Source organism: Anomaloglossus baeobatrachus, chromosome 4 (genome assembly GCF_048569485.1).
Source record: "Anomaloglossus baeobatrachus isolate aAnoBae1 chromosome 4, aAnoBae1.hap1, whole genome shotgun sequence".
Lineage (NCBI taxonomy): Eukaryota > Metazoa > Chordata > Amphibia > Anura > Aromobatidae > Anomaloglossus > Anomaloglossus baeobatrachus.
In genome coordinates, this window is record NC_134356.1 from 338,298,138 (window position 1) to 338,323,115 (window position 24,978).

A 24,978-nucleotide genomic window follows, 5' to 3' on the forward strand; every position below is an offset into this window, starting at 1 on the left:
TGTATCATTTTGGCATTAATACAATTGAAAGTCTAGCACTTCAGAAGTCAAGGCAACAATAGCAGCGTGATCAAGTCTTCTGACCATGCTGTTGATGTCACATCTGTGTCGCAGGAGTAAAAGCTCCTCTTTTGCCAATGATAAGGTAAGACGAAGAAACAGATATTTTATTTGGGGTGGAGGCCATGTAGCATAAGAAAGAGAGTGTGTGGGGGTGCCATATTTTGTGCAAGGGGCACAGTAAAGGGCAATTGTTCAGTGGCAAAGTGTAGTTCACATATTTTTATTCAGGAGTATTATAATCACACAGTTTTTTTTAAGGGCTCAGTGTTGGGATGTGCTGTAGAAAACCAGAAAAGAGATGAGCTGTGGATGTGAAAAGTCATCATGGCATGTGGACAAGATGGAGAATTTAAAAAAAGAAAAAAGAAAAGAAAAAGAGAATGACCCTAATTAGAGGACACATTACCTCTAAGATATCTGGATGTAAATGTATTAGTGACACTCATTGTGTCTCATCAGTATTGTGGCTCTTGTATGGTCCACAGTCTGATAATGGCTGTTTACAAGTCCCATTATTAATGAAATACTGAAAACTGTAGATTCTGTAATACATTTGTATATGGGGCTAACCTCAAATTAAAATTGATCATTGTACTAAGCCTGGTGATATATTCCTGTACTGTTTGTGGTTCTGTGATGTATTCCTGTACTGATGGGGGGTCTGGATCTGTATTCATGTACTGATGGTGGTTGTGATGCTATATTTCTGTATAATACGTGGTTCTGGTGATATATTTCTGTACTGTTGGTGGTTCTTCATTCATGTACTGATGTTGGTTCTGGGTCTGTATTCATGTATTGGTGGTTCTTGTAATGCAGTAGTGCAGTGATGATAGAGGAGAAGCTGTATTTAAGTACTGTTGGTGTTTCTGATTTTGTATTTATGTACTGATTGTGGTTCTGATGCTGTAGTTCTTTAGTGATGCAGGTTCTGGGTCTGTGTTCATCTACTGATGGTTGTTATGATGCTGTTTTTCTGTACTGTTGGTGGTTTTGGTACTGTATTTCTCCAATGGTGGGGTCTGGGTCTGTATTCATGTACCAATGGTGAGTCTGGCAATGTATTTTTGCAGTGATAGTAGTTGTGATCTGTATTTCTGTACTATTGGTGGTTCTGGTGCTCCATTCATATACTGGTTTTGTTTCTAATCGTGTTCATGGTATAGAATTGTATATGGGGTTAACCTGAGTTTACAATTGATTGTAGTACAAAGCTTGGCCATGTATTACTGTACTAATAGTGGTTCTGGTGATGTATGACAGTACTAATGGTGTTTCTGGGTCTGTATTCATGTACTGATGATGATTCTGTTGCTGTATTCATGTACTAACTGTACATTGGTTGTAATCCTGTACACATCCATAACTTGTTAGATAATGTGATATACGGCTATGTAAATATAGTACGGTGCAGTCTGACAGCAAAGTATTTCTACTCTGTATTTAGGTTCATTAATTATAAAATTCAGCACAGTATCATGTAAAATCCTAACAGTGTGTAATATACTCACTGTCAGGATTCGTCTCAGATTGCCAGTCCCATTAGTTGTCACATGACCACTGAAGTGATTTTCATACTTGCATGTAAACTAGCTCCCCTTTCTTCACTGAGAGAAATAAGAGCTGTAGTTTTCCATTGCACAGTGAGAGAATTAGGAAGATCAGCTTGTCGGCACATGACATTGTACAAATTAAATGAGTGATAAGATGACGACTACTCTAACCACTTAGCTTTGTCAGGAGGTGCCAAACTGTATATTTGCCTCAGGTGCAGGAAAAATGTTTCACCTCTGACAGCCATCATCGTTATAAACGTTAACACTAACGCAAGAGTAATGGATAAAAGGGAAGACGTACTACATTAGAACACCGCACCCAGGTGGTCCCTGTAGAGACCAGAAAGACCCTGGCCGCACAACTCAAAACACCACGTTGGACCTGACTCCCTAAAAACCTATCAAGGGGTTTATTGAACGACGAAAGGGGAGGTCGTGACAACTGCCAACAAGGGGAAAGGAAGGTGTGCAAGAATATACAAAAACCCCAAGTGAGAAAACTAAAAACAGGTTCATATTAGGTAGAGAGGAAAAGCTAACGAGAGCTACAAATAAGCGGATCAAGTAAAACCTTCCAGACATTTAAGAGGGTAAAAAAAAAGTTGCTGGGAATGAAAACTGATTCACTGCAAGAATTAAACTGGTGTTTACTAGAGATGAGCGAACCTGTGGAAGTTCAGTTCGATGGGTGCAGCAGAAACGACCCTCAATGCGTTTGGAGTTAACCCGAACCCCAATGGCAGTCACTGATTGGCAGTTCAGGACTCAGCCCACATACAGCCAGCCATAAGTAGAAGACTTCTGAGGGAGGGTGAGCGGGGTTTTTTGGTGGGGATTACACACTACATCCGATAAGACTTAACCCCATTGCAAGCTGTTCAAACACTGCAAGCAGCTTGCACTGGGCTGAGTAACGATCATACCTGAGCACAGCGGTCGTTGTGTGAGTGGTCAGCTTAGATAAAGCACCCAAACTCTGTTTTTATTGTAAAGTAGGTGTTCAGCCCAAAAACTGTAAACTAAACATCGGCTTTGCTTATCTCTAGTGTTTACCCAATGAGGTAAAACCGAAGATGAAGGGCTAAAACTCTTAAATACAAGTCCATCTAGAGATAAAGCCAGCAAGAAAATACAGGGAAAGGTGAACATATAAACCCCAACCCAGAAGTTATAGGGCAGACCACAATGGGAAAATGAAAAACACCAGGAGGGGAGCCCCTCTTTCCAAAAAGCGAAAAAAAAACCCAAAAAAGTGGGCTTCGCCATATGTTTGTATGCTAGCCAAATACAGTAGGCAGGTACGGGCTGCCCCCAACCCCCAGCTATTCATTTGTACCCGGCTGGGAACCAAAAATATAGAGAAGCCCTTTTTTTTTTTTTAATTATTTCATGAATTTCATGAAATAATTTAAAAAAAAAAAAAAAAGAAAGAAGTGGGCTTCGCCCAATTTTTGTGTCCAGCCAGGTACAACTAGGCAGCTGGGGATTGGAATCCACAGCGGATGTTGGCCCAAGCTTTCTGCCCCCCCCCCGCTGCGAATTGCAGTCCGCAGCCGCCCCAGAAAATGGAGCGTTCATAGAAGCGTCATCTTCTGGCGCTGTATCCAACTCTTCCAACACCCATGGTGCTGGGTGGCTCGCTGGGTAATAAGGGGTTAGGGCTAGCTGTATTTTATCAGCTGGGCCTAAGCCCGAAATTCATGGTGTCACGCTAATATTAGACATAGCCACCATGAATTTCTAGTAAAGATAAAAAAAAAAAAACACAAGACGGAGACAAATATTTTTATTAGAAATAAAACATAACACAATTAGTGACTCCATCTTTATTGAACTAAAGAACGCCCTCCACCGTAGTTCTGGGTCAAGGGTCCCACAATGTGCAATCCGATTCCAATATCTGATCGGAAGGCAAAGCTATCAGATGTATCAGGTTCAAGGACCTGAATCACATGACACATCAGCTGATTGAACGGCTTTTATACAATCAGCTGATGCATCAGTTGAAAAAAAACACTATACACCTCTGTGCAGACTCCCATCCGATTTCTCCAGGACCCGCCTGTAATCAGCTGATGCGGTCAACCTGATAGCATCAGCTGATGCGGTCAACCTGATAGCATCAGCTGATCGTTTAAACCGGCTGGGAGGTAAAAAGCCGGCCTCATCGCTGGACTTAAACTGTCAGCTTATGCTGTCAGGTGACTGCATCAGCTGATTACCGGAAGGTCCTGGATCGATCGGACGTGTCCCGGGAGTCTGCACAGAGGTGAATATTATATACTAGAAGGTGGCCCGATTCTACGCATCGGGTATTCTAGAATTTACGTATTGTGTAGTTCATGTATGATTTTTGTTATATATATATATATATATAGAGAGAGATGTTGTTGTCTGTAGTTACCAAGTGTTTGTGTAGGCGCTGTACATGTTCTGGGTGTTGTCTGGGTGTGACGGGGGGTGAGAGCGGTGTTGTATGTGTGTTGCGTGTGTTGCGTTGTTTGTGGAGCGCTGTGTGTCTGTAGCGTTGTGTGTGTGTTGCGCGGTTTGTGTGTGTGTGGTGTGTTTTGGGGGGAGGTATGTTTTGTGCAATGTGTGTGTTGTGCGGTATGTGCGTATATTTGTGTGTGCTGCGGTGTTTGTGTGTTGGGTGTTGTGTGTGTGCAGCGTTGTCTGTGTGTGTGGGTGTCTGTGTAGGGCAGTTGTTTGTGGTTCCCAGTGTGTGTGTGTGTGTGTGTGTGGTGTGTTGTGCAGTGCGCGCGCGTGTGTGTGTGTGTGCATCAGCCTCTCTTCTCTCAGCCTACCTCTCCCAGCCTCCCTCCTCCCAGCCTCCCTCAGCATCAGCCTCCCTCTCCCAGCCTCCCCAGCATCAGCCTCCGCCAGCATCAGCCTCTCTCCTTCCAGCCTCCTCCAGCATCAGCCTCCCTCTCCCAGCCTTCCCCAGGATCAGCCTCCATCCTCCCAGCCTTCCCCAGCATCAGCTTTCCCCTCCCAGCCTCCCTCAGCATCAGCCTTCACCAGCATCAGCCTCTCTCCTTCGAGCCTCCCCCAGCATCAGCCTCTCTCCTTCCAGCTTCCCTCAGCATCAGCCTCCCCTTCCCAGCCTTTCCCAGGATCAGCCTCTCTCCTCCCAGCCTCCTTCCTCCCAGCCTCCCTCAGCATCAGCCTTCTGCTCCCAGTCTCCCCCAGCATCAGCCTCCCCATGCATCAGCCTCCACCAGCATCAGCCTCTCTCCTTCCAGCCTCTTTCCTTCCAGCCTCCCCTTCCCAGCCTTCCCCAGGATCAGCCTCTCTCCTCCCAGCCTCCTTCCTCCCAGCCTCCCTCTCCCAGCCTCCCTCAGCATCAGCCTTCCGCTCCCAGTCTCCCCCAGCATCAGCCTCCCCAAGCATCAGCCTCCACCAGCATCAGCCTCACTCCTTCCAGCCTCCCCCAGCATCAGCCTCTCTCCTTCCAGCCTCCCTCAGCATCAGCCTCCCGTTCCCATCCTTCCCCAGGATCAGCCTCTCTCCTCCCAGCCTCCTTCCTCCCAGCCTCCCTCAGCATCAGCCTTCCCCTCCCAGTCTCCCCCAGCATCAGCCTCCCCAAGCATCAGCCTCCACCAACATTAGCCTCTCTCCTTCCAGCCTCCCCCAGCATCAGCCTCCCCAAGCATCAGCCTCCACCAGCATCAGCCTCCCTCGTCCCAGCCTCCCCCAGCATCAGCCTCTCTCCTCCCAGCCTTCCCCATGATCAGCCTCTCTGCTCCCAGCCTCCTCCAGCACGCCGTGCTCCTCTGCCGACACTCACACACCCGATCGCATCCACTCACACACACCCGATCGCATCCACTCACACACACCCGATCGCATCCACTCACACACACCCGATCGCATCCACTCACACACACCCGATCGCATCCACTCACACACACCCGATCGCATCCACTCACACACACCCGATCGCATCCACTCACACACACCCGATCGCATCCACTCACACACACCCGATCGCATACACTCACACACACAGACACTGACGATATCGCACATACGCGCTTATACTCACAACATCCGGGGATATCACATGCTTCTGGCCATGTGATCCTCCGGCAGGTCCTGGAAGATCACAACAGCACAGTATCGCCGCCGAGAAGCAAGCGATATCCCAGGATGTTGTGAGTATGTGGATGCGATGTGATGTGTGTGTGTGAGTGAGTGTGATCTGATTTGTGTGTGTGTATGTGTGTGCTGTTATGTGTGTGCTGTTATGTGTGTGCTGTTATGTGTGTGCTGTTATGTGTGTGCTGTTATGTGTGTGCTGTTATGTGTGTGCTGTTATGTGTCTGTATTTTCCGCCGCTGCAGGACCTTGATGTGTGGATGCGATGTGATGTGTGTGTGAGGTGTGTATGAGAGTGAGTGTGAGCCGGTGTACACTGGTAACTATGATACACATCGGGTAACTAAGGGACCTTAGTTACCCGATGTGTATAATGGTTACCAGCTTTCACGGCCTCCGTGAAGATCCCAGCATCGCAAGGTTATGTCTGGCGCTGCTGGGATCCTGACGGAGCCGGTGTAGAAGCAAGAGATATCCCAGCATGTTGTGATGTGTGAGGTGTGTGTGAGAGTGAGTGTGAGAGTGAGTGTGATCTGATGTGTGTGTGTGTACTCACCTGGGAATCGGGGCTCCGTGTCAGTTGGGCCAGAGCGAGCGTGCATTGCGTGAGGGGGGCGGGGCCTGCAGAGAGCAGGGGCGAGAGGCCAATCCGTGTGGGGGGGCGGGGCCATGGCGAGCCCAGCGGCCAATCAGCTTTGTGTCACCGTAAGGACACAATTTCGGAGCATGACAGACAGACAGATAGACAGACAGACAGACAGACAGACAGAATAAGGCAATTATATATATAGACTAGAAGGTGGCCCGATTCTACGCATCGGGTATTCTAGAATTTACGTATTGTGTAGCTCATGTATGATTTTTGTTATATATATATATATATATATATATATATATATAGATGTTGTTGTGTGTAGTTACCAAGTGTTTGTGTAGGGCGCTGTACATGTTCTGGATGTTGTCTGGGTGTGATGGGGGGTGAGAGCGGTGTTGTTTGTGTGTTGCGTTGTTTGTGGAGCGCTGTGTGTCTGGAGCGCTGTGTGTCTGTAGCGTTGTGTGTGTGTTGCGCAGTTTGTGTGTGTGTGTGGTGTTTTGGGGGGAGGTATGTTTTGTGCAATGTGCGTGTTGTGCGGTATGTGCGTATATTTGTGTGTGCAGCGTTGTCTGTGTGTGTGGGTGTCTGTGTAGGGCAGTTGTTTGTGGTTCCCAGTGTGTGTGTGTGGTGTGGTGTGTTGTGCAGTGCGCGCGCGTATGTGTGTGTGTTGGGGGGAGGTGTGCACTTCCCATCGTGCTCCATCCCCCATGCAGCGCACTCCCCATCGTGCTCCATCCCGTATGCTGCGCACCCCCTATCGTGCTCCATCTCCCATCCTGCGCACTCCCAAACGTGCTCCATCCGCCATGCAGCGCACTCCCCATCGTGCTCCATCCCCCATGCTGCGCACTCCCAAACGTGCTCCATCCGCCATGCTGCGCACTCCCCATCGTGCTCCATCTCCCATGCTGCGCACTCCCAAACGTGCTCCATCCGCCATGCTGCGCACTCCCAAACGTGCTCCATCCCCCATGCTGCGCACTCCCAAACGTGCTCCATCCGCCATGCTGCGCACTCCCAAACGTGCTCCATCCGCCATACTCCGCACTCCCCATCGTGCTGCATCCTCCATGCTGCGCACTCCCAAACGTGCTCCATCCGCCATACTCCGCACTCCCCATCGTGCTGCATCCCCCATGCTGCGCACTCCCAAACGTGCTCCATCCGCCATGCTGCGCATTTCCAAACGTGCTCCATCCGCAATGCTGCACACTCCCAAACGTGCTCCATCCGCCATGCTGCGCACTCCCAAACGTGCTCCATCCGCCATGCTGCGCACTCCCAAAGGTGCTCCATCCGCCATGCTGCGCCAGCATCAGCCTCTCTCCTCCCAGCATCAGCCTCTCTGTCCCCAGCATCAGCCTCTCTGTCCCCAGCATCAGCCTCTCTGTCTCCAGCATCAGCCTCTCTGTCTCCAGCATCAGCCTCTCTGTCCCTAGCATCAGCCTCTCTGTCGCCAGCATCAGCCTCTCTGTCGCCAGCATCAGCCTCTCTGTCGCCAGCATCAGCCTCTCTGTCCCCAGCATCAGCCTCTCTGTCCCCAGCATCAGCCTCTGTCCCCAGCATCAGCCTCTCTGTCCCCAGCATCAGCCTCTCTGTCCCCAGCATCAGCCTCTCTGTCCCCAGCATCAGCCTCTCTGTCCCCAGCATCAGCCTCTCTGTCCCCAGCATCAGCCTCTCTGTCCCCAGCATCAGCCTCTCTGTCCCCAGCATCAGCCTCTCTGTCCCCAGCATCAGCCTCTCTGTCCCCAGCATCAGCTTCTCTGTCCCCAGCATCAGCCTCTCTGTCTCCAGCATCAGCCTCTCTGTCTCCAGCATCAGCCTCTCTGTCCCCAGCATCAGCCTCTCTGTCCTCAGCATCAGCCATTATTAATATATGGATGCACAGTACGGGGGCATTATTAATATATGGATGCACAGTACGGGGGTATTTTTAATATATAGATGCACAGTACGGGGGTATTATTAATATATGGATGCACAGTACGGGGCATTATTAATATATGGATGCACAGTATGGGGACATTATTAATATATGGATGCACAGTACGGGGGCATTATTAATATATGGATGCACAGTACGGGGGCATTATTAATATATGGATGCACAGTACGGGGGCATTATTAATATATGGATACACAGTATGGGGACATTATTAATATATGGATGCACAGTACGGGGCATTATTAATATATGGATGCACATTACGGGGGTATTATTAATATATGGATGCACAGTATGGGGACATTATTAATATATGGATGCACAGTACGGGGACATTATTAATATATGGATGCACAGTACGGGGCATTATTAATATATGGATGCACAGTACGGGGACATTATTAATATATGGATGCACAGTACGGGGACATTATTAATATATGGATGCACAGTACGGGGCATTATTAATATATGGATGCACAGTACGGGGCATTATTAATATATGGATGCACAGTACGGGGACATTATTAATATATGGATGCACAGTACGGGGTATTATTAATATATGGATGCACAGTACGGGGACATTATTAATATATGGATGCACAGTACGGGGTATTATTAATATATGGATGCACAGTACGGGGACATTATTAATATATGGATGCACAGTACGGGGACATTATTAATATATGGATGCACAGTACGGGGACATTATTAATATATGGATGCACAGTACGGGGCATTATTAATATATGGATGCACAGTACGGGGACATTATTAATATATGGATGCACAGTACGGGGACATTATTAATATATGGATGCACAGTACAGGGACACACACCCGATCGCATACACTCACACACAAAGACACACACACTGACGATATTGCACATACGCGCTGATACTCACAACATCCAGGGATATCACATGCTTCTGGCCATGTGATCCCCCGGCAGGTCCTGGAAGCTCACAACAGCACAGTATCGCCGCCGAGAAGCAAGCGATATCCCAGGATGTTGTGAGTGTGTGGATGCGATGTGATGTGTGAGGTGTGTGTGAGTGTGATCTGATTTGTGTGTATGTGTGTGTGTGTGTGCTGTTATGTGTGTGTATGTTCCGCAGCTGCAGGACCTTGATGTGTGGATGCGATGTGATGTGTGTGTGAGGTGTGTGTGAGAGTGAGTGTGAGCCGGTGTACACTGGTAACTATGATACACATCGGGTAACTAAGGGACCTTAGTTACCCGATGTTTATAATGGTTACCAGCTTTCACGGCCTCCGTCAAGATCCCAGCATCGCAAGGTTATGTCTGGCGCTGCCGGGATCCTGACGGAGCCGGTGTAGAAGCAAGCGATATCCCAGCATGTTGTGATGTGTGAGGTGTGTGTGAGAGTGAGTGTGAGAGTGAGTGTGATCTGATGTGTGTGTGTACTCACCTGGGAATCGGAGCTCCGTGTCAGTTGGGCCAGAGCGAGCGTGCATTGCGTGAGGGGGGCGGGGCCTGCAGAGAGCCGGGGCGAGAGGCCAATCCGTGTGGGGGGGTGGGGCCATGGCGAGCCCAGCGGCCAATCAGCTTTGTGTCACCGTAAGGACACAATTTCGGAGCATGACAGACAGACAGACAGACAGACAGACAGACAGACAGACAGACAGACAGACAGACAGAATAAGGCAATTATATATATAGATATATATTTTTTTCTATTGCTCACTTTTGGTTATGCTTAGCAGCGAATGTACAGACAGAGAGAAGCTGACGCACATACGCTACTAAGTGAAAGTGCATGTCACACGTCACACGGGAGAAGGAACACAGGATTCTTCCTCCCCCTAATACAAAGATAACATTGCTCACAGCAGTGACCTGGGAGTCAGAAATGCTTACATGGGTCTTTCCCATGCTGCTCCCATGTCATTTGAGCACTGTTCTTATACATTTGTGACATTTTTTAGCTTTCTCCAGACCGCTGGGGGTGCCACCGGAAAATGCTCGGGTATCCCATAGGCTAAAATTTGGCTCAGTGCTCGGGTCGAGCACCCGAGCATTTCAATATGCTCGACCCGAGCATCGAGCATTTTAATGCTTGCTCATCTCTACTCAGGGGATATGCGGTCACCGGTGAGTCTTTCACCTGTGATCGCAAATCAGGCCGCGGCACACAGACAGAGCCGCGCAATGACAATGAAATCGGATGAAGTTCACCAGAGTTCATTCTGATCGCGCGCTCTGTCTCGCAGCCAGCCATGCTCTATGGGGATGTAGCAGAGCTGAGTGGGACCGCACTATCAAAAATGCATCCAAAATGCATCCAAAACGCAGCGTTTTGGATACTTTTTGAAACGCACATGCAGTGACAAAACGCTTTTTATTTGTCACGCCAGAATGCAACTTGCGCACATACCCTTTATTAGTTGGATCTACGAACGCTCTCCCGCACACAATACAGTATCTACACTGCCAGCTCCCTATGACTGTGCATTCACAAAATGGCCGCTGGCTTATATAGCCCCTACTAGAAATAGGCCCAAAGCTATCGCATCGGGAATGCAGTGAAATGAACATCTGTCTATGCTTAGTGCTGCTGACAAGAGCAGTGGACATGTGTCACACCGTTTGCGCTTTTGGGGCTAATTAAATGTGTGTAATTTTATTGTAAATAAACATAATGTGTATGTATTTTTTTTCTTCTTTCTCTCTCTGTCTCTCGTCAGTGCCGCCATGTCTCGTCGCTCGCCGCAACATCGCTCAAAACATGGTGATGTCAGACAAGGGCGGACATACCCGGCCCCGCCTTCTTACTGCTCCGTGACATCGCAAACACCAACAGCTCATTATACCTAGATGTGGCATGGGTAGCACAATGTTAGATTGGGAACAGAATTGTGCTTAGCCCACAATTTGGGTTCTGCCTGCACTGTTGTCCCTGGTTACCATGGCTATGATGTGGGCGTGAACTTCGGCTGCACAACTGTCAATGTCGCAGTGCATTGTGGGATACGATTACATCCGCAACTGGCAAGTATTTATGTAGATGTATATGTGTGTGTGTATATGGCTGTACGCTGTGTGTAAGTGGCGTCTGTGTAGGTGGCATCTGTGTATATGGCTATACGCTGTATGTAGGTGACGTCTGTGTATGTGTGTATATATGGCTGTATGCTGTGTGTAGGTGGCGTCTGTGTATATGGTTGTACGCTGTGTGTAGGTGGCGTCTGTATATGGCTGTACGCTGTGTGTAGGTGGCGTCTGTGTATATGTGCATGTATATGGCGTCTGTGTATATGTGTGTATATATGGCTGTATGCTGTGTGTAGATGGCGTCTGTGTATATGGTTGTACGCTGTGTGTAGGTGGCGTCTGTGTATATGGCTGTATGCTGTGTGTAGGTGGTGTGTGTATATGTGTGTATATATGGCTGTACGCTGTGTGTACGTGTTGTCTGTGTGTGTATATGGCTGTACACTGTGTGTAGGTGGCATCTGTGTATATGTGTGTATATGGCTATACGTTGTGTGTAGGTGGCGTCTGTGTATATGTGTGTATATGGCTGTACGCTGTGTGTAGGTGGTGTGTGTATATGGCTGTACACTGTGTGTAGGTGGCATCTGTGTATATGGCTATACGCTGTGTGTAGGTGGCATCTGTGTATGTGTGTGTGTATATGGCTATACGCTGTGTGTAGGTGACGTCTGTGTATGTATGTATATATGGCTGTACGCTGTGTGTAGGTGGTGTCTGTGTATATGGCTGCACGCTGTGTGTTGGTAGTGTCTGTAGGTGGCATCAGTGTATATGGCTGTATGCTGTGTCTAGGTGGCGTCTGTGTGTGTAAATGGCTGTACGCTGTGTGTAGGTGGCGTCTGTGTATATGTGTGTATATGGCTATACGTTGTGTGTAGGTGGCGTTTGTGTATATGTGTGTGTATATGGCTGTACGCTGTGTGTAGGTGGTGTGTGTATATAGCTGTACACTGTGTAGGTGGCATCTGTGTGTGTGTATATGGCTATATGCTGTGTGCAGGTGACGTCTGTATGTGTGTATATATGGCTGTACGCTGTGTGTAGGTGGCATCTGTGTATATGTGTGTGTATATGGCTGTACGCTGTGTGTAGGTGGCATCTGTGTATATGGCTGTACGCTGTGTGTAGGTGGCGTCTGTGTATATGTGTGCATATGGCTATACGCTGTGTGTAGGTGGCGTCTGTGTGTATATATATGGCTGTACGCTGTGTGTAGGTGGCGTCTGTGTGTATATATATGGCTGTACGCTGTATGTACGTGTTGTCTGTGTATGTATATGGCGGATGTGTATATGTGTATGTATATGGCGGCTGTGTATATGTGTATATATGGCGGCTGTGTGTGTGTATATATGTCTGTACGCTGTGTGTAGATGGTGTCTGTGTAGGTGGTGTCTGTGTATATGGCTGTACGCTGTGTGTAGATGGCATCTGTGTATATGGCTGTACGCTGTGTGTAGCTGGCGTCTGTGTATGTGTGTGTGTTTATGGCTGTATGCTGTGTACGTGTTGTCTGTGTGTGTATATGGCTGTACGCTAAGTGTAGGTGGCGTCTGTGTACGTGTGTATATTGCTGTACGCTGTGTGTAGGTTGCGTCTGTGTATATGGCTGTACACTGTGTGTAGGTAGTGTCTGGGTAGGTGGCGTCTGTGTATATGGCTGTACGCTGTGTGTAGGTGGCGTCTGTGTATGTGTGTGTGTGTATATGGCTGTACGCTATGTAGGTGGTGCCTGTGTATGTATATATGGCTGTACGCTGTGTGTAGGTGGTGTCTGTAGGTGGCATCTGTGTATATGGCTGTACACTGTGTGTAGGTGGCGTCTGTGTGTATATGGCTGTACGCTATGTGTAGGTGGTGTTTGTGTATATGGCTGTACGCTGTGTGTAGGTGGCAAATGTGTATATGGCTGTACGCTGTGTGTACGTGTTGTCTGTGTATATGTGTGTGTGTATATGGCTGTACACTGTGTGTAGGTGGTGTCTGTGTAGGTGGCATCTGTGTATATGGCTGTACACTGTGTGTAGGTGTCGTCTGTGTATATGTGTGCATATGGCTATATGTTGTGTGTAGGTGGCGTTTGTGTATATGTGTGTGTATATGGCTGTACGCTGTGTGTAGGTGGTGTGTGTATATGGCTGTACACTGTGTGTAGGTGGCATCTGTGTGTGTATATATGGCTATACGCTGTGTGCAGGTGACGTCTGTGTATGTGTGTATATATGGCTGTACGCTATGTGTAGGTGGCATCTGTGTACATGGCTGTATTCTGCGTGTAGGTGTCGTCTGTGTATATGTGTGTATATGGCTGTACGCTGTGCGTAGGTGGTGTGTGTATATGGCTGTATGCTTTGTGTAGGTGGCGTGCGTGTATATGGCTGTACACTGTGTGTAGGTGGCATCTGTGTGTGTGTATATGGCTATATGCTGTGTGCAGGTGACGTCTGTATGTGTGTATATATGGCTGTACGCTGTGTGTAGGTGGCATCTGTGTATATGTGTGTGTATATGGCTGTACGCTGTGTGTAGGTGGCGTCTGTTTATTTGGCTGTACACTGTGTGTAGGTGGCGTCTGTGTGTGTGTGTGTATATGGCTGTAAGCTGTATGTACGTGTTGTCTGTGTATGTATGTGGCGGCTGTGTATATGTGTGTATATATGGCGGCTGTGTATGTGTGTGTATATATGTCTGTACGCTGTGTGTAGAGGGTGTCTGTGTAGGTGGCATCTGTGTATATGGCTGTACACTGTGTGTAGGTGGTGTCTGTGTATATGGCTGTACGCTGTGTGTAGGTGGCATCTGTGTATATGGCTGTAAGCTGTGTGTATGTGTGTGTATATATGGCTATACGCTGTGTGCAGGTGACATCTGTTTATGTGTGTATATATGGCTGTACGCTATGTGTAAGTGGTGTCTGTGTATATGGCTGTACGCTGTGTGTAGGTGGCATCTGTTTATATGTCTGTAAGCTGTGTGTAGGTGGCATCTGTTTATATGTGTGTGTATATGGCTGTACGCTGTGTGTAGGTGGCGTCTGTTTATATGTGTGTATATATGGCTGTACGCTGTGTGTACGTGTCGTCTGTGTATATGTGTGAATATATGTCTGTCTCCTAACCGCCGCTCATTATACTGAGTAGTCAGTCCACTGTGGAGCTGAAAGCTGCAGTAGCATTGGGGTCTTCAGTGCCGATGACCGCATCGCTGGGGGACAGGTGAGTATACAGGTGTGTGTGTGTGTTGTATACATGCAGGTGCACTATGTGTGTATGTGCTTGGTGTATCATACCTGGAAGCTGCGGTGATGTGTATGTCACTGCGCGGTGTATGTAGATGACGCTGTGCGACCAAGCCAATTACAGTAACACCACAACAAAGATGGCTGCGGCGTTACCGTGAGGGCAAGCAACATCAGATGTGTTCATTGGCTGGAAAACAGGTGCCAGGAAGTCAGAAATGAAAATGAAAGTATCAGAGCGGATGTTGTTTTATTCGTCGGATAGCGAATAGTGCGAATACCCCATAATCCGTCGGTGTTACGTCACCACCGGAGTCCGCTCCAGCGTCTTCTACTCCGATCGCCAGGCGACGCCGTGTTCCTGCCGTAGATGGTGCTGGTGATGGGAGAGGAGTCGATGCCAGCGGCACCGGTGGGTGCAGGCTCAAATCATCCACTGGGCTGGGTTATCTTGGGATCTGCAGTACCACTGGCTGACTATAGGTGGCGTGTGTCTTCCAGCTGAAGTTGCACTCATTCAGCTACAGCCAATGGAAAGACACCACACCCTTCTTAATTCCCCTCTTGTCTGCTGACCTCTGCCAGAGATCGTTCTGATTTCCTGGCCCGCCCTATTCTGTTTAGTGATTCCTGTGTGCTGACTCCTGCGGGTTTTCTGACTACCCTTCTGTCTATCGTTTATGTACCTCGCTGTCTGATCCAGATTTGACCTCTGCTACGTTTTTTGATTATGTCCTTGCCTGCCGATTCTGTCCTTGTTCTGCTATTCCTGGTTTAACCCTGCCTGACGACTACTCTCATCGGACTGCAGCCTTCCACAGGTAGTGATCTCCAGGGCCCTGTGTAATTCCAAATCCCTGTATAGGGGTTAAAGGGTTTCAGGGTTCTGGGGGTCCTGCTTGGTGAGTGGCTTCCCTCTAGAATGTCCATTACATCCCATCTGAGTCTGTGGATCCAGGCAGGCGTTACAGTCGGATACCGAATAGTGGCGAATACATTCGCTCATTCCTAGTAACCATGTCTTGAACTTTTCACTTTCAAGGTCCATATCTAATTGCTTTGGAGGGTGAGACTGCCTTTATTTTATAGACAATCATTTTGGCTATCTCATACATAAAATTGACTTGCAATTATTTAGTATATGATTAGTTATACAGATTTCTGTCGTGTTACTGCATTGTTTCTGTTTTGCTCCTAAAAATTTAAATTTACATTTTTAGTATTTTGTTAGTGTTTTTCAAATCCACAGTTTGCTTTAAATACTGCCTGAATCCTTCTGGGCATGCTTTTAATCAGATTTAAGAATGTCTTGACCGAAATCTGATCCCAGGTCTCTGCTACAGAGTCCCAATGTTGGTGCATACTGGTCGACTCATTTGGGTATGTATACAGCTTTTTCTTCAACTCTACCTACAAGTGTTCGATTGGGTTGAGGTCTAGGGACTATGGAGGCCAATTCAGCACATCTACTTCATTGTCATCAAACCATTTCTTTGCCAATCTTGATGTATGCGTCAAGTTGTTGTCATGCTGGAACACTGTCGTCCTTTTTATACCCATAGTACTCGAATCTATGAAGGAACTTGTCTTGTAGGATACTCATAAATAGTTCTGCATTGAGACCACTATCGATCCTGGTTAGAAAGGAGTGAACCCGAAGTTTGTGTGTTCATACCAAACACAGACTTTATCCAAAAAACACAGTTCAGGTTCAGATTTCAAGTGCTTCATGAATTTGACCACTCCAGCGGGCATTGCTGTGCTCGAGTATGCTCGGTGCTCAGCTCAGTGCAAACTACTTGCAGTGTTTAAATGGCTCACACAGCTTTATTGGATGTAGTGAGCACAAAAAAAAAAAAGTTAAAACCCAGCCCACCTTTTCCCGGAAGTGTTCTGTTCACTGGGTGCATATAGGTGGAAACCCGAACTGCCCAATTAGTGGCTTCCATTGGGGTTCAGGTCAAGTCCAGGCCCCAAACTAAACTTTATCTATAGTCTGGCGAACCCCCCAAACCAAACTTCCACAGGTTCGCTCATCACTAATCCTAGTCAAGTTATCCAATGCCTTTAAATGTGAAGGCTTCCTCCGACAAACTTGTCAGTTCATTCAATTTCTCGATCCGTTAGCTCCTTTTTCGAGACCCATTTGCACCCATCAAAAAAATAATCTATTGACTTTTATCTCAATGCGCCAAATCACCAGTTTCCATTCCTCTACTGACCACTTTTTGTATTTCTTTACAAGCCAATGCTTATGATGATATTGAAGTTGAGGCTTTTTCACCTTTTTTCAGGCCACAATTACAGACTTGTGTAACATGCATTGCATGGTGCTTTCATGGACATCTGTGATCTCACTATTGCGAAGCAAATGAGCCACCTCCACTGCCATGTTTGTCACACCAGAACTGATAGACCTTGTGATGAGGCGACTTGTAGACTCCGATATTTTGCCTGGATGTCCACCTCTTGGCTTTTGAATGAATGGACAAGTTGTAATTTGCAGTATACTGTAACAAAAAAAAATTCAAACACCAGGAGCAAAACAGTAACAATGCTGTAACATGACAAGAATCTGTATAACTAATCAAATGATAAATAGTTGCAAGACAAATTTATGTATGAGATAGCCAAGATGATTGTCTGTAAAATGAAGGTAGTCTCACGCTAAAAATGTAGTGGCTGGAGAGATATGCAGCTTGAAAGTCAAAAGTTCAAAACATTGTTACCCTTTTGCTGGTCACTGTATAGAAAAAAATATTTATATATACACACTGAACAAAAATATAAAACACAACACTTTTATTTTTGCTCAAATTTTTCATGAGCTGAACTCTAAGATCTAAGACTTTTTCTATGCACACAAAAGGTCTCTTTCTCATAAATACTGTTCACAAATTTTTCTAAATCTGTTAGTGAGCACTTCTCTTTTGCCGAGATAATCCATCCACCCCAGAGGTGAGGCATATCAAGATGTTGATTAGATAGCATGATTATTGCACAGGTTTTAAGTTACCGTCACACTTAGCGACGCTCCAGCGATCGCACTAGCGATCTGACCTGGCAGGGACCGCTGGAGCATCGCTACATGGTCGCTGGTGAGCTGTCAATCAGGCAGATCTCCACAGGGATCAGAGATCAGCCACCAGCGACCCGTATAACTACGCTGTGATTGGTAACCATAGTACACATCGGGTTACTAAGCAAAGCGCTTTGCTTATAGTTACCTGATGTGTATCTTGGCTACGTGTGCAGGGAGCAGGGAGCCGGCTTCTAGAAGCTGCGGACTTTGGTAACCAAGGTAAATATCGGGTAACCAAGCAAAGCGCTTTGCTTGGTTACCCGATGTGTACCTTGGTTACCAGCGTCCGCAGAAGCCGGCTCCCTGCACATTCAGATCGTTGCTCTCTCGCTGTCAAACACAGTGATGTGTGCTTCACAGCGGGAACGCAATAACCAAAAAATGGTCCAGGACATTCAGCAACGACCGGCGACCTCACAGCAGGGGCCAGGTCGTTGCTGGATGTCACACACAGCGACATCGCTAGCAAGATCGCTGTTGCGTCACAAAAACCGTGACTCAGCAGCGATGTCGCTAGCGATGTAGCTTAGTGAGACATGTCCTTTACATGACCTTCAAGGGTAGCTGACCACACAACCAGGAACAGGCGTCATTGTCTTGCTGGGCCTCAGTGCTGTTTACTGATGAAAATTGATTCACGCTGAGCAGAAATGATGGCCACCAATAATGTTAAAGGCATTAAGTAGACTGCTAAGCATCAATCACTACTTGAACAACCCCTGCTTATTCCCCATGTTTGCCCCCATTAAAATAAAATAAGCTTATACTCAGTTCCCATGGCAGTGCTGTTCCAGCAGTGTGTACTTACTCTCCTGGGGTTCACATGAGGTTGTTACGTCATGCAAGCCCTGCTACCAAACTACGCCGGCTTCACTGTCCCAATCATCAGACGAATAAGTAACCAAGAGGAAGTAAAAGCTTCAGATAGCCAGCCACATCCTGTTCATCACTTATGCATCCAAAGGTGAAGACAGTGAAGCCGGCACACATTGGGTGCAGATCTCGAATGACGTAACAACCTTATGTATGCCCAAGGAGAGTGAGTGCAGACACTGCTGGAACGGCGCTGGCATGAGAGGTGAGTGAAAGCTTATTTTATGTTAATGAGGGGCAAACTTGGAGAATGAGAAGGGGTTGTCTCCTTTAATTTACATCAGCAAAAGGTCAGGAAAACTAATATATGCAAGATTTGAAACATTATAAAAAATTAGCAGAAATACAGGGTATTCAGCAGAAAGCACAGGCACAACCTGTATGATAATTACATTTCTGCCACCAATGCATGCAACACATGCGTAAAATAAAAGTGTGAATGATCACCTGATTCCTTCTCTGCAGCTGTGCAAAGGAAAAAAGAAAACAAAAATCAATTAGGAGGAGGTTGTGTATGTGGATAACAGTTAAGTTATAAGATACAGACTTAAGTTATTCAAATGTAGAATTTCAACTAAATAAGTCCTGCAATGACTTTTTTTCACTAAATCTATGCATGAGTATATAATGTAATGTGTGTGTGTTAATATACTCAACTACTACCATCTTCTCCGGTATCCAGCACTGCACCATTTCTCTTCTGAAAGACATCATGACTCTACAGACTCTCTGGGTCACACTGTGCCGTGCGTGATCCGGAAGTGGCTATAATAATATAAGTGTTTGGGGCATTAGAGCAAGGCTCCATAGACTAAGGCTATGTGCGCACGCTGCGGATTTACCGTGGATTTTACAGAGGATTTTCTGCAGAAAATGTGTCTAATATTTCTGCAGTCATTCCCCAGCAAAACCTATGGGTATAAAAAAATGCTGTGCGCACACTGCGTTTTTTTATACCTGCTGATTTACCCGCGGAATTTACGCTGTGGAATTAATGTGCATGTCACTTCTTTGCCAGGGACCAACCTGCAGAAAATTCGCGGCAAATCAGTGGCAAAAGCGCACCAAACCGCGGCAAATCCGCATGCGGATTTTGTTGCAGTTTTGGTGCGTTTTTTTACTGCAGGTGCGGGATTCTTTCAAAGGGTGTGGATTTTCTTTAATAAAAAGTCAATTTCTAGTACGCACATGGCCTTACACTGTAAAAGTGACTTCCGGCTCACCTATAGAGCATTGAGTGAGCTGGATAGTAGTGAATACCTTGCTGAAGTCCCCAACGTAACTGAAGTTTCCAGCGATCCTGATTTGAAGCGCTGTAGCCAAACATGAAATGGGGTTGAGGTACGCATTTTGAACCTCCGCTCCATTAATTGCAGAGCATGCTTGACCTCCATACCATTCAGAACAGGGCTGCAACCCTGTTCTTGGAGTTCCAGAGACCAAAAGGGACAAACTCCCAGAGATCTTCAAATTAACCCATATAGCATGGATAGAGGATAATTGGATTTTTGGGACCAACCATTAAATATGTTTTATTTCTTTGAAAAAGTGTTATATTTGCCATATTTTAATCATACAAAATTATCATTTCTAAACTATACATGTTCATTATTTAGTCTAACCTGAGTGCCTTTCTGACTTCTTATTAGAATTACTAATGCTTGCATTAGTTTATTAATAAAGGTTTATAAAAGGTAATGTTTAAAGCACTTGATGTCTAACCGCTTATTTCAGTTCAGCTATAAAATGCTGGTTATATCTCTGCATGAAATGGCATGTAAAAGCCAGGAGCCCAATGGAGTAGGCTTTGACATAAGCTCTTTTTTACTTTCTCTACCCTCCGCGACCACAGTTTAGTAAGCTGTTTCTAGAGCTTTTATGGCACGTGTGCAAGTAAAGAGCAGCTCCACAAAGATGAAAATTCACAGCTCACACACCTCTTCATTAAGATTATCGTGAATCCACAGGAGAGGTTCCAGCATGGATCAGACCAGCACCACTTACAGGAAGAAAGGTCTGCCCAGAAAGGTGCAGGCAAATTATTCAAAGTACTAAAGAATTCAAATGCACGGAATAGCAAATGAAATAAAAAGGAGATGGACACAAAATGCCTCCTACAGGGGCCTCATCGGCTATACCTTGATGATGATCAGCATTAATTACTAGCTGAAGACCATGACAAACATAAAAATGGATTTATCTTTTATCTGAAACCAGTAAGTACAGTATGTTATGTTCATTATTAAATGCAGAGGGAAGGCTTATGTTGAATATGAGCACATCTCTACATCCTCATCTGACAGATAATTGTTGGGCAAACCTTGTTTTTTTTTGTTTGAGTGGCCAATAATCCAATATGCATGAGTCACCTCATTTTTTATCACTCTATATTGCTGGGGTTTTTTTTTTTGCATAGGTGCTTTAATAAAAAAAAAAGGATTATGACATTTTGACATCTTGTACATGACAGTGTTTACAGTATAAATTATATATTTTTATATTTTGATAGATCAGACTTGGACAGTTGCAATAATACTGAAAATAGACAACCCACAGGAGTACTATCATGATCGGTAAGAATGCCTTCAGCAGGCTTTAGCTGCCCATATGCACCCTATGACTTGAGTCATATGGGGAATGGGATAATGGATATAAGAAATGGGCATCATAAATGCAGTTTTCAGAGATGCATAGTGGCTATTAAAGAGATAACATCAGTGATCAGAGCTCAGCTCCGTTTGCTGCTTTTAGAGGAAAATGTTCGCTGTGAAGAACAGCCACCATCTGCTGGGAATGGTCGGTTTCAAGTTCTGAGCCTGCTACACACTCCTAAATGGGACATGTGCAATATATGTATGACGGATGTAGGAAATTATTTAAACTATATAGCAAACCACCAGTTACAATCAACAAGTAAACTTTAGGTGTTACATGTTCACATAGCAAAAAGCATACTTAAAAACTAAAGGAGATAATAACCTATGTGAGTGCCCAAGTTTGAATGAACAATAATGCACAATTTTATATATACATATATATATCTATATACATATATATATATATATATATATCTATATATATATATCTATCTATCTATCTATATATATATATATATATATATATAGAGAGAGAGAGAGAGAGAGAGAGAGAGAGAGAGATATAAATATATATATTTATTATTGTTCCCCGAAGATCTTTCATGCTTTCTTGGGGAGCAAACTATATAAAATTATATACCGTATGTATAAAATATCTTCAAAAGAAAACAAAAAAACTTAAAAAAAAAATATTTTCTTTGTATTTGAAGCGCAAAAGAACCCAACACAATAATTTATATGTACTCAAAACAGCACAGATATACAGTGCCTTGTGAAAGTATTCGTCTCCCATGAATTTTTCAACCTTTTCCACATTTCAGACTTTAAACATAAAGATAAACATTTTAATGATATGGTGAAGAATCAATAAGTGGGACACAATTGTGAAGTTGAACAAAATGTATTGCTTATTTTAAACTTTTCAAATAAATAAGTGAAAAGTGGGGGTCGTGCAATATTATTTGGCCCCTTTACTTTCAGTGCAGCAAACTCATTCCAGAAGTTCATTGAGGATCTCTGAATGATCCAATGTTGTCCTAAATGACTGATGATAATAAATATAAGCCACCTGTGTGTAATCTAGTCTCCGTATAAATGCACCTGCTCTGTGATAGTCTCAGTGTTCTGTGTAAAGCGCAGAGAGCATCATGAAGACCAAGGAACACAACAGGAAGGTCCATGATACTGTTGTGGAGAAGCTTAAAGCCGGATTTGGTTACAAAAAGATTTCCAAAACTTTAAACATCCCAAGAAGCACTGTGCAAGTGATCATATTGAAATGGAAGGAGTATCATATCACTGCAAATCTACCAAGACCCAGCCGTCTATCCAAACTGTCATCTCAAACAAGGAGAAGACTGATCAGAGATGCAGCCAAGAGGCCCATGATCACTCTAGATGAACTGCAGAGATCTACAGCTGAAGTGGGAGAGTCTGTCCATAGGACAACAATCAGTCATACACTGCAGAAATCTGGCCTCTATGGAAGAGTGGCAAGAAGAAAGCCATTTATCAAAGATATCCATAAAAAGTGTTGTTTAAAGTTTGCCACAAGCCACCTGGGAGACACACCAAACATGTGGAAGAAGGTGCTCTGGTCAGATGAAACCAAAATCGAACTATTTGGGCGCAATGCCAAACGATATGATTGGCGTAAAAGCAACACAGCTCATCACCCTGAACACACCAACCCCACTGTCAAACATGGTGGTAGCAGCATCATGGTTTGGGTCTGCTTTACTTCAGCAGGGACAGGGAAGATGGTTAAAATTGATGCAAAGATGGATGGAGCCAAATACAGTACCATTCTTGAAGAAAACCTGTTGAAGTCTGCAAAAGACCTGAAACTGAGATGGAGATTTGTCTTCCAACAAGACAATGATCCCAAACATAAAGCAAAATCTACAATGGAATTGTTCACAAATAAACGTATCCAGGTGTTAGAATGACGAAGTCAAAGTCCAGACCTGAATCCAATTGAGAATCTGTGGAAAGAGCTGAAAACAAAACGCTCTCCATCCAACCTCACTCAGCTCGAGCTGTTTGCAAAGGAAGAAAGGGCAAGAATTTCAGTCTCTCAATGTGCAAAACTGATAGAGACATACCCATGCGACTTGCAGCTGTAATAGCAGCAAAAGGTGGTGCTAAAAAGTATTAACTTAAAGGGGACTAATAATATTGCACGCCCCAATTTTCAGTTATTTTTTAAAAAAGTTTAAAATAAGCAATAAATTTCGTTCAACTTCACAATTGTGTCCCACTTGTTGTTGTTGATTCTTCTCCATAACATTAAAATGTTTATCTTTATGTTTGAAGCCTGAAATGTGGGAAAAAGTTCAAAAATTCAAGGGGGCCGAATACTTTCGCAAGGCACTGTGTAATACAATTTGTCTTGTACAGAAAGAAGCCGTATTCTGTCAAAAAATGTCTGAAGAAATAAAGACATTATGGCTGCTGAAATGAAGAGAGGCACAAGTAAAAATAAATGGCAGGTCAATAAGGGGTTAAAGTTTTAATCAACTACTGTGAAAAGAGAACAATGCATGCAACTTCAAATCAATGAAACAGACAGAAAAACTTCCAACAGCATCTTATTATGGAATCATCATGTTAACCCTCCCCCTTTATCAATCATCCCCTCGCCAGATGATTAAATGTGAAGGTGCACTGGGCAACAAGAATGATGCAAGTGACCTTATGGCAGTGATTACTTCACATTAAGTGGTTATTCTCTAGACAAGGTGGAACAGAATAAACTCCCCATTACAGAAAGACATCTTCAACAGAGAGGAGATCTGTAGGCTCATATTTAGTGCCGACATGGCCCCCATCTCCTGCATGCATTATCAGCATTACATTCTATGGTTACTCTATGTATACCATCCAAGTAGGCACGCGGATATCCCAGCGCAGCAGACCGGAGTACAAGGGAGCTGGTAATTATTACACTATCGTGCATTCATTATGCCTTTGCTGAACGGGTTAGACATTTCCAAGGAACATAGATTTTACACAGCCGGGAGGTTTTACAAACAGGCCTACAATGAAGATTGCCTTGTTATTAAAAGAATGTGCACGATTCTCAAAATATATTCAGAAACACAAAATATTATCGTAAATTAGGGTAAACTGGCCACTAAGGAATTCCCCTGCAACACCTGTGATATAATATTGGTTTCCATAGTTACACAATGGTCTTTTTGTTTTACTTAATTATTCCACTTTGTGTGTGAGAAGCAGGAATAATTCAGAGGAATTGGGGAGAAAATCATCTTCTACAGTGACATACGACAAGGACGTCCATTTATGCATGGTGCATTCAAGCAAACAAATACACTGTTCATATCATACTGATAGTAACCATAACAGTGACTATGTACAGAAATAGTACAGCTGACCGGCAGGGGTGCCGGGGGTCACCATCCCACCGATCAGGCATTGATCACCTAGCCTGAGGCCATCAATGTTGACCCCTTTAAAGATGTGTTTTACTTTTTATGTATTTCAAAACCAAGAATATATTAAAAAGAATCTGTCACTAGGTTTTGTTCCCCAATCTGAGAGACAGAGACCCCCGATCCCAGCACTGTGTGAGTTAGTGGACTTATTGATGTAATTTTGAGAAGTTCACTTTTATCTGCTGCAGCTCTGCTAGTCTTCTCCATAGTGAGATCTGTCTAAACATCAATGATTGAAAGCTTTCTATCTACTCTGTGCATAGGCAGAAAGCGGTCAATTAATGATAGAGGGCAGGGATAGAAAAGTTCATAAATATAGAGCATATAGAATAGGAAAACTTGAGCATATGGATATATAATTTAGTAGAAAAAGATTTAATATCACTTAACTTAAGGATTGAAATCCCAGCACTTACTATGCTTAGGCGTTCAGTAGGCTTTCCTT

At 45.0% G+C, this 24,978-nt stretch overlaps 1 protein-coding gene across 16 annotated transcripts in view; it reads right to left on the reverse strand.

The window, feature by feature from the left end:
• The window catches only part of CADPS2 (calcium dependent secretion activator 2), a 914,362-nt gene that overhangs the window by 394,487 nt on the left and 494,897 nt on the right, over nucleotides 1–24,978 (reverse strand). For 9 of the 16 annotated variants that reach the window (XM_075345066.1, XM_075345064.1, XM_075345059.1 and 6 more), the window contains exon 17: nucleotides 18,926–18,943. The exons of the other annotated variants lie outside the window; for them this stretch is intronic. In XM_075345066.1, the coding sequence (XP_075201181.1) occupies nucleotides 18,926–18,943 (18 nt within the window). The remainder of the gene's footprint in view (nucleotides 1–18,925; nucleotides 18,944–24,978) is intronic. 16 annotated transcript variants of the gene reach the window in all.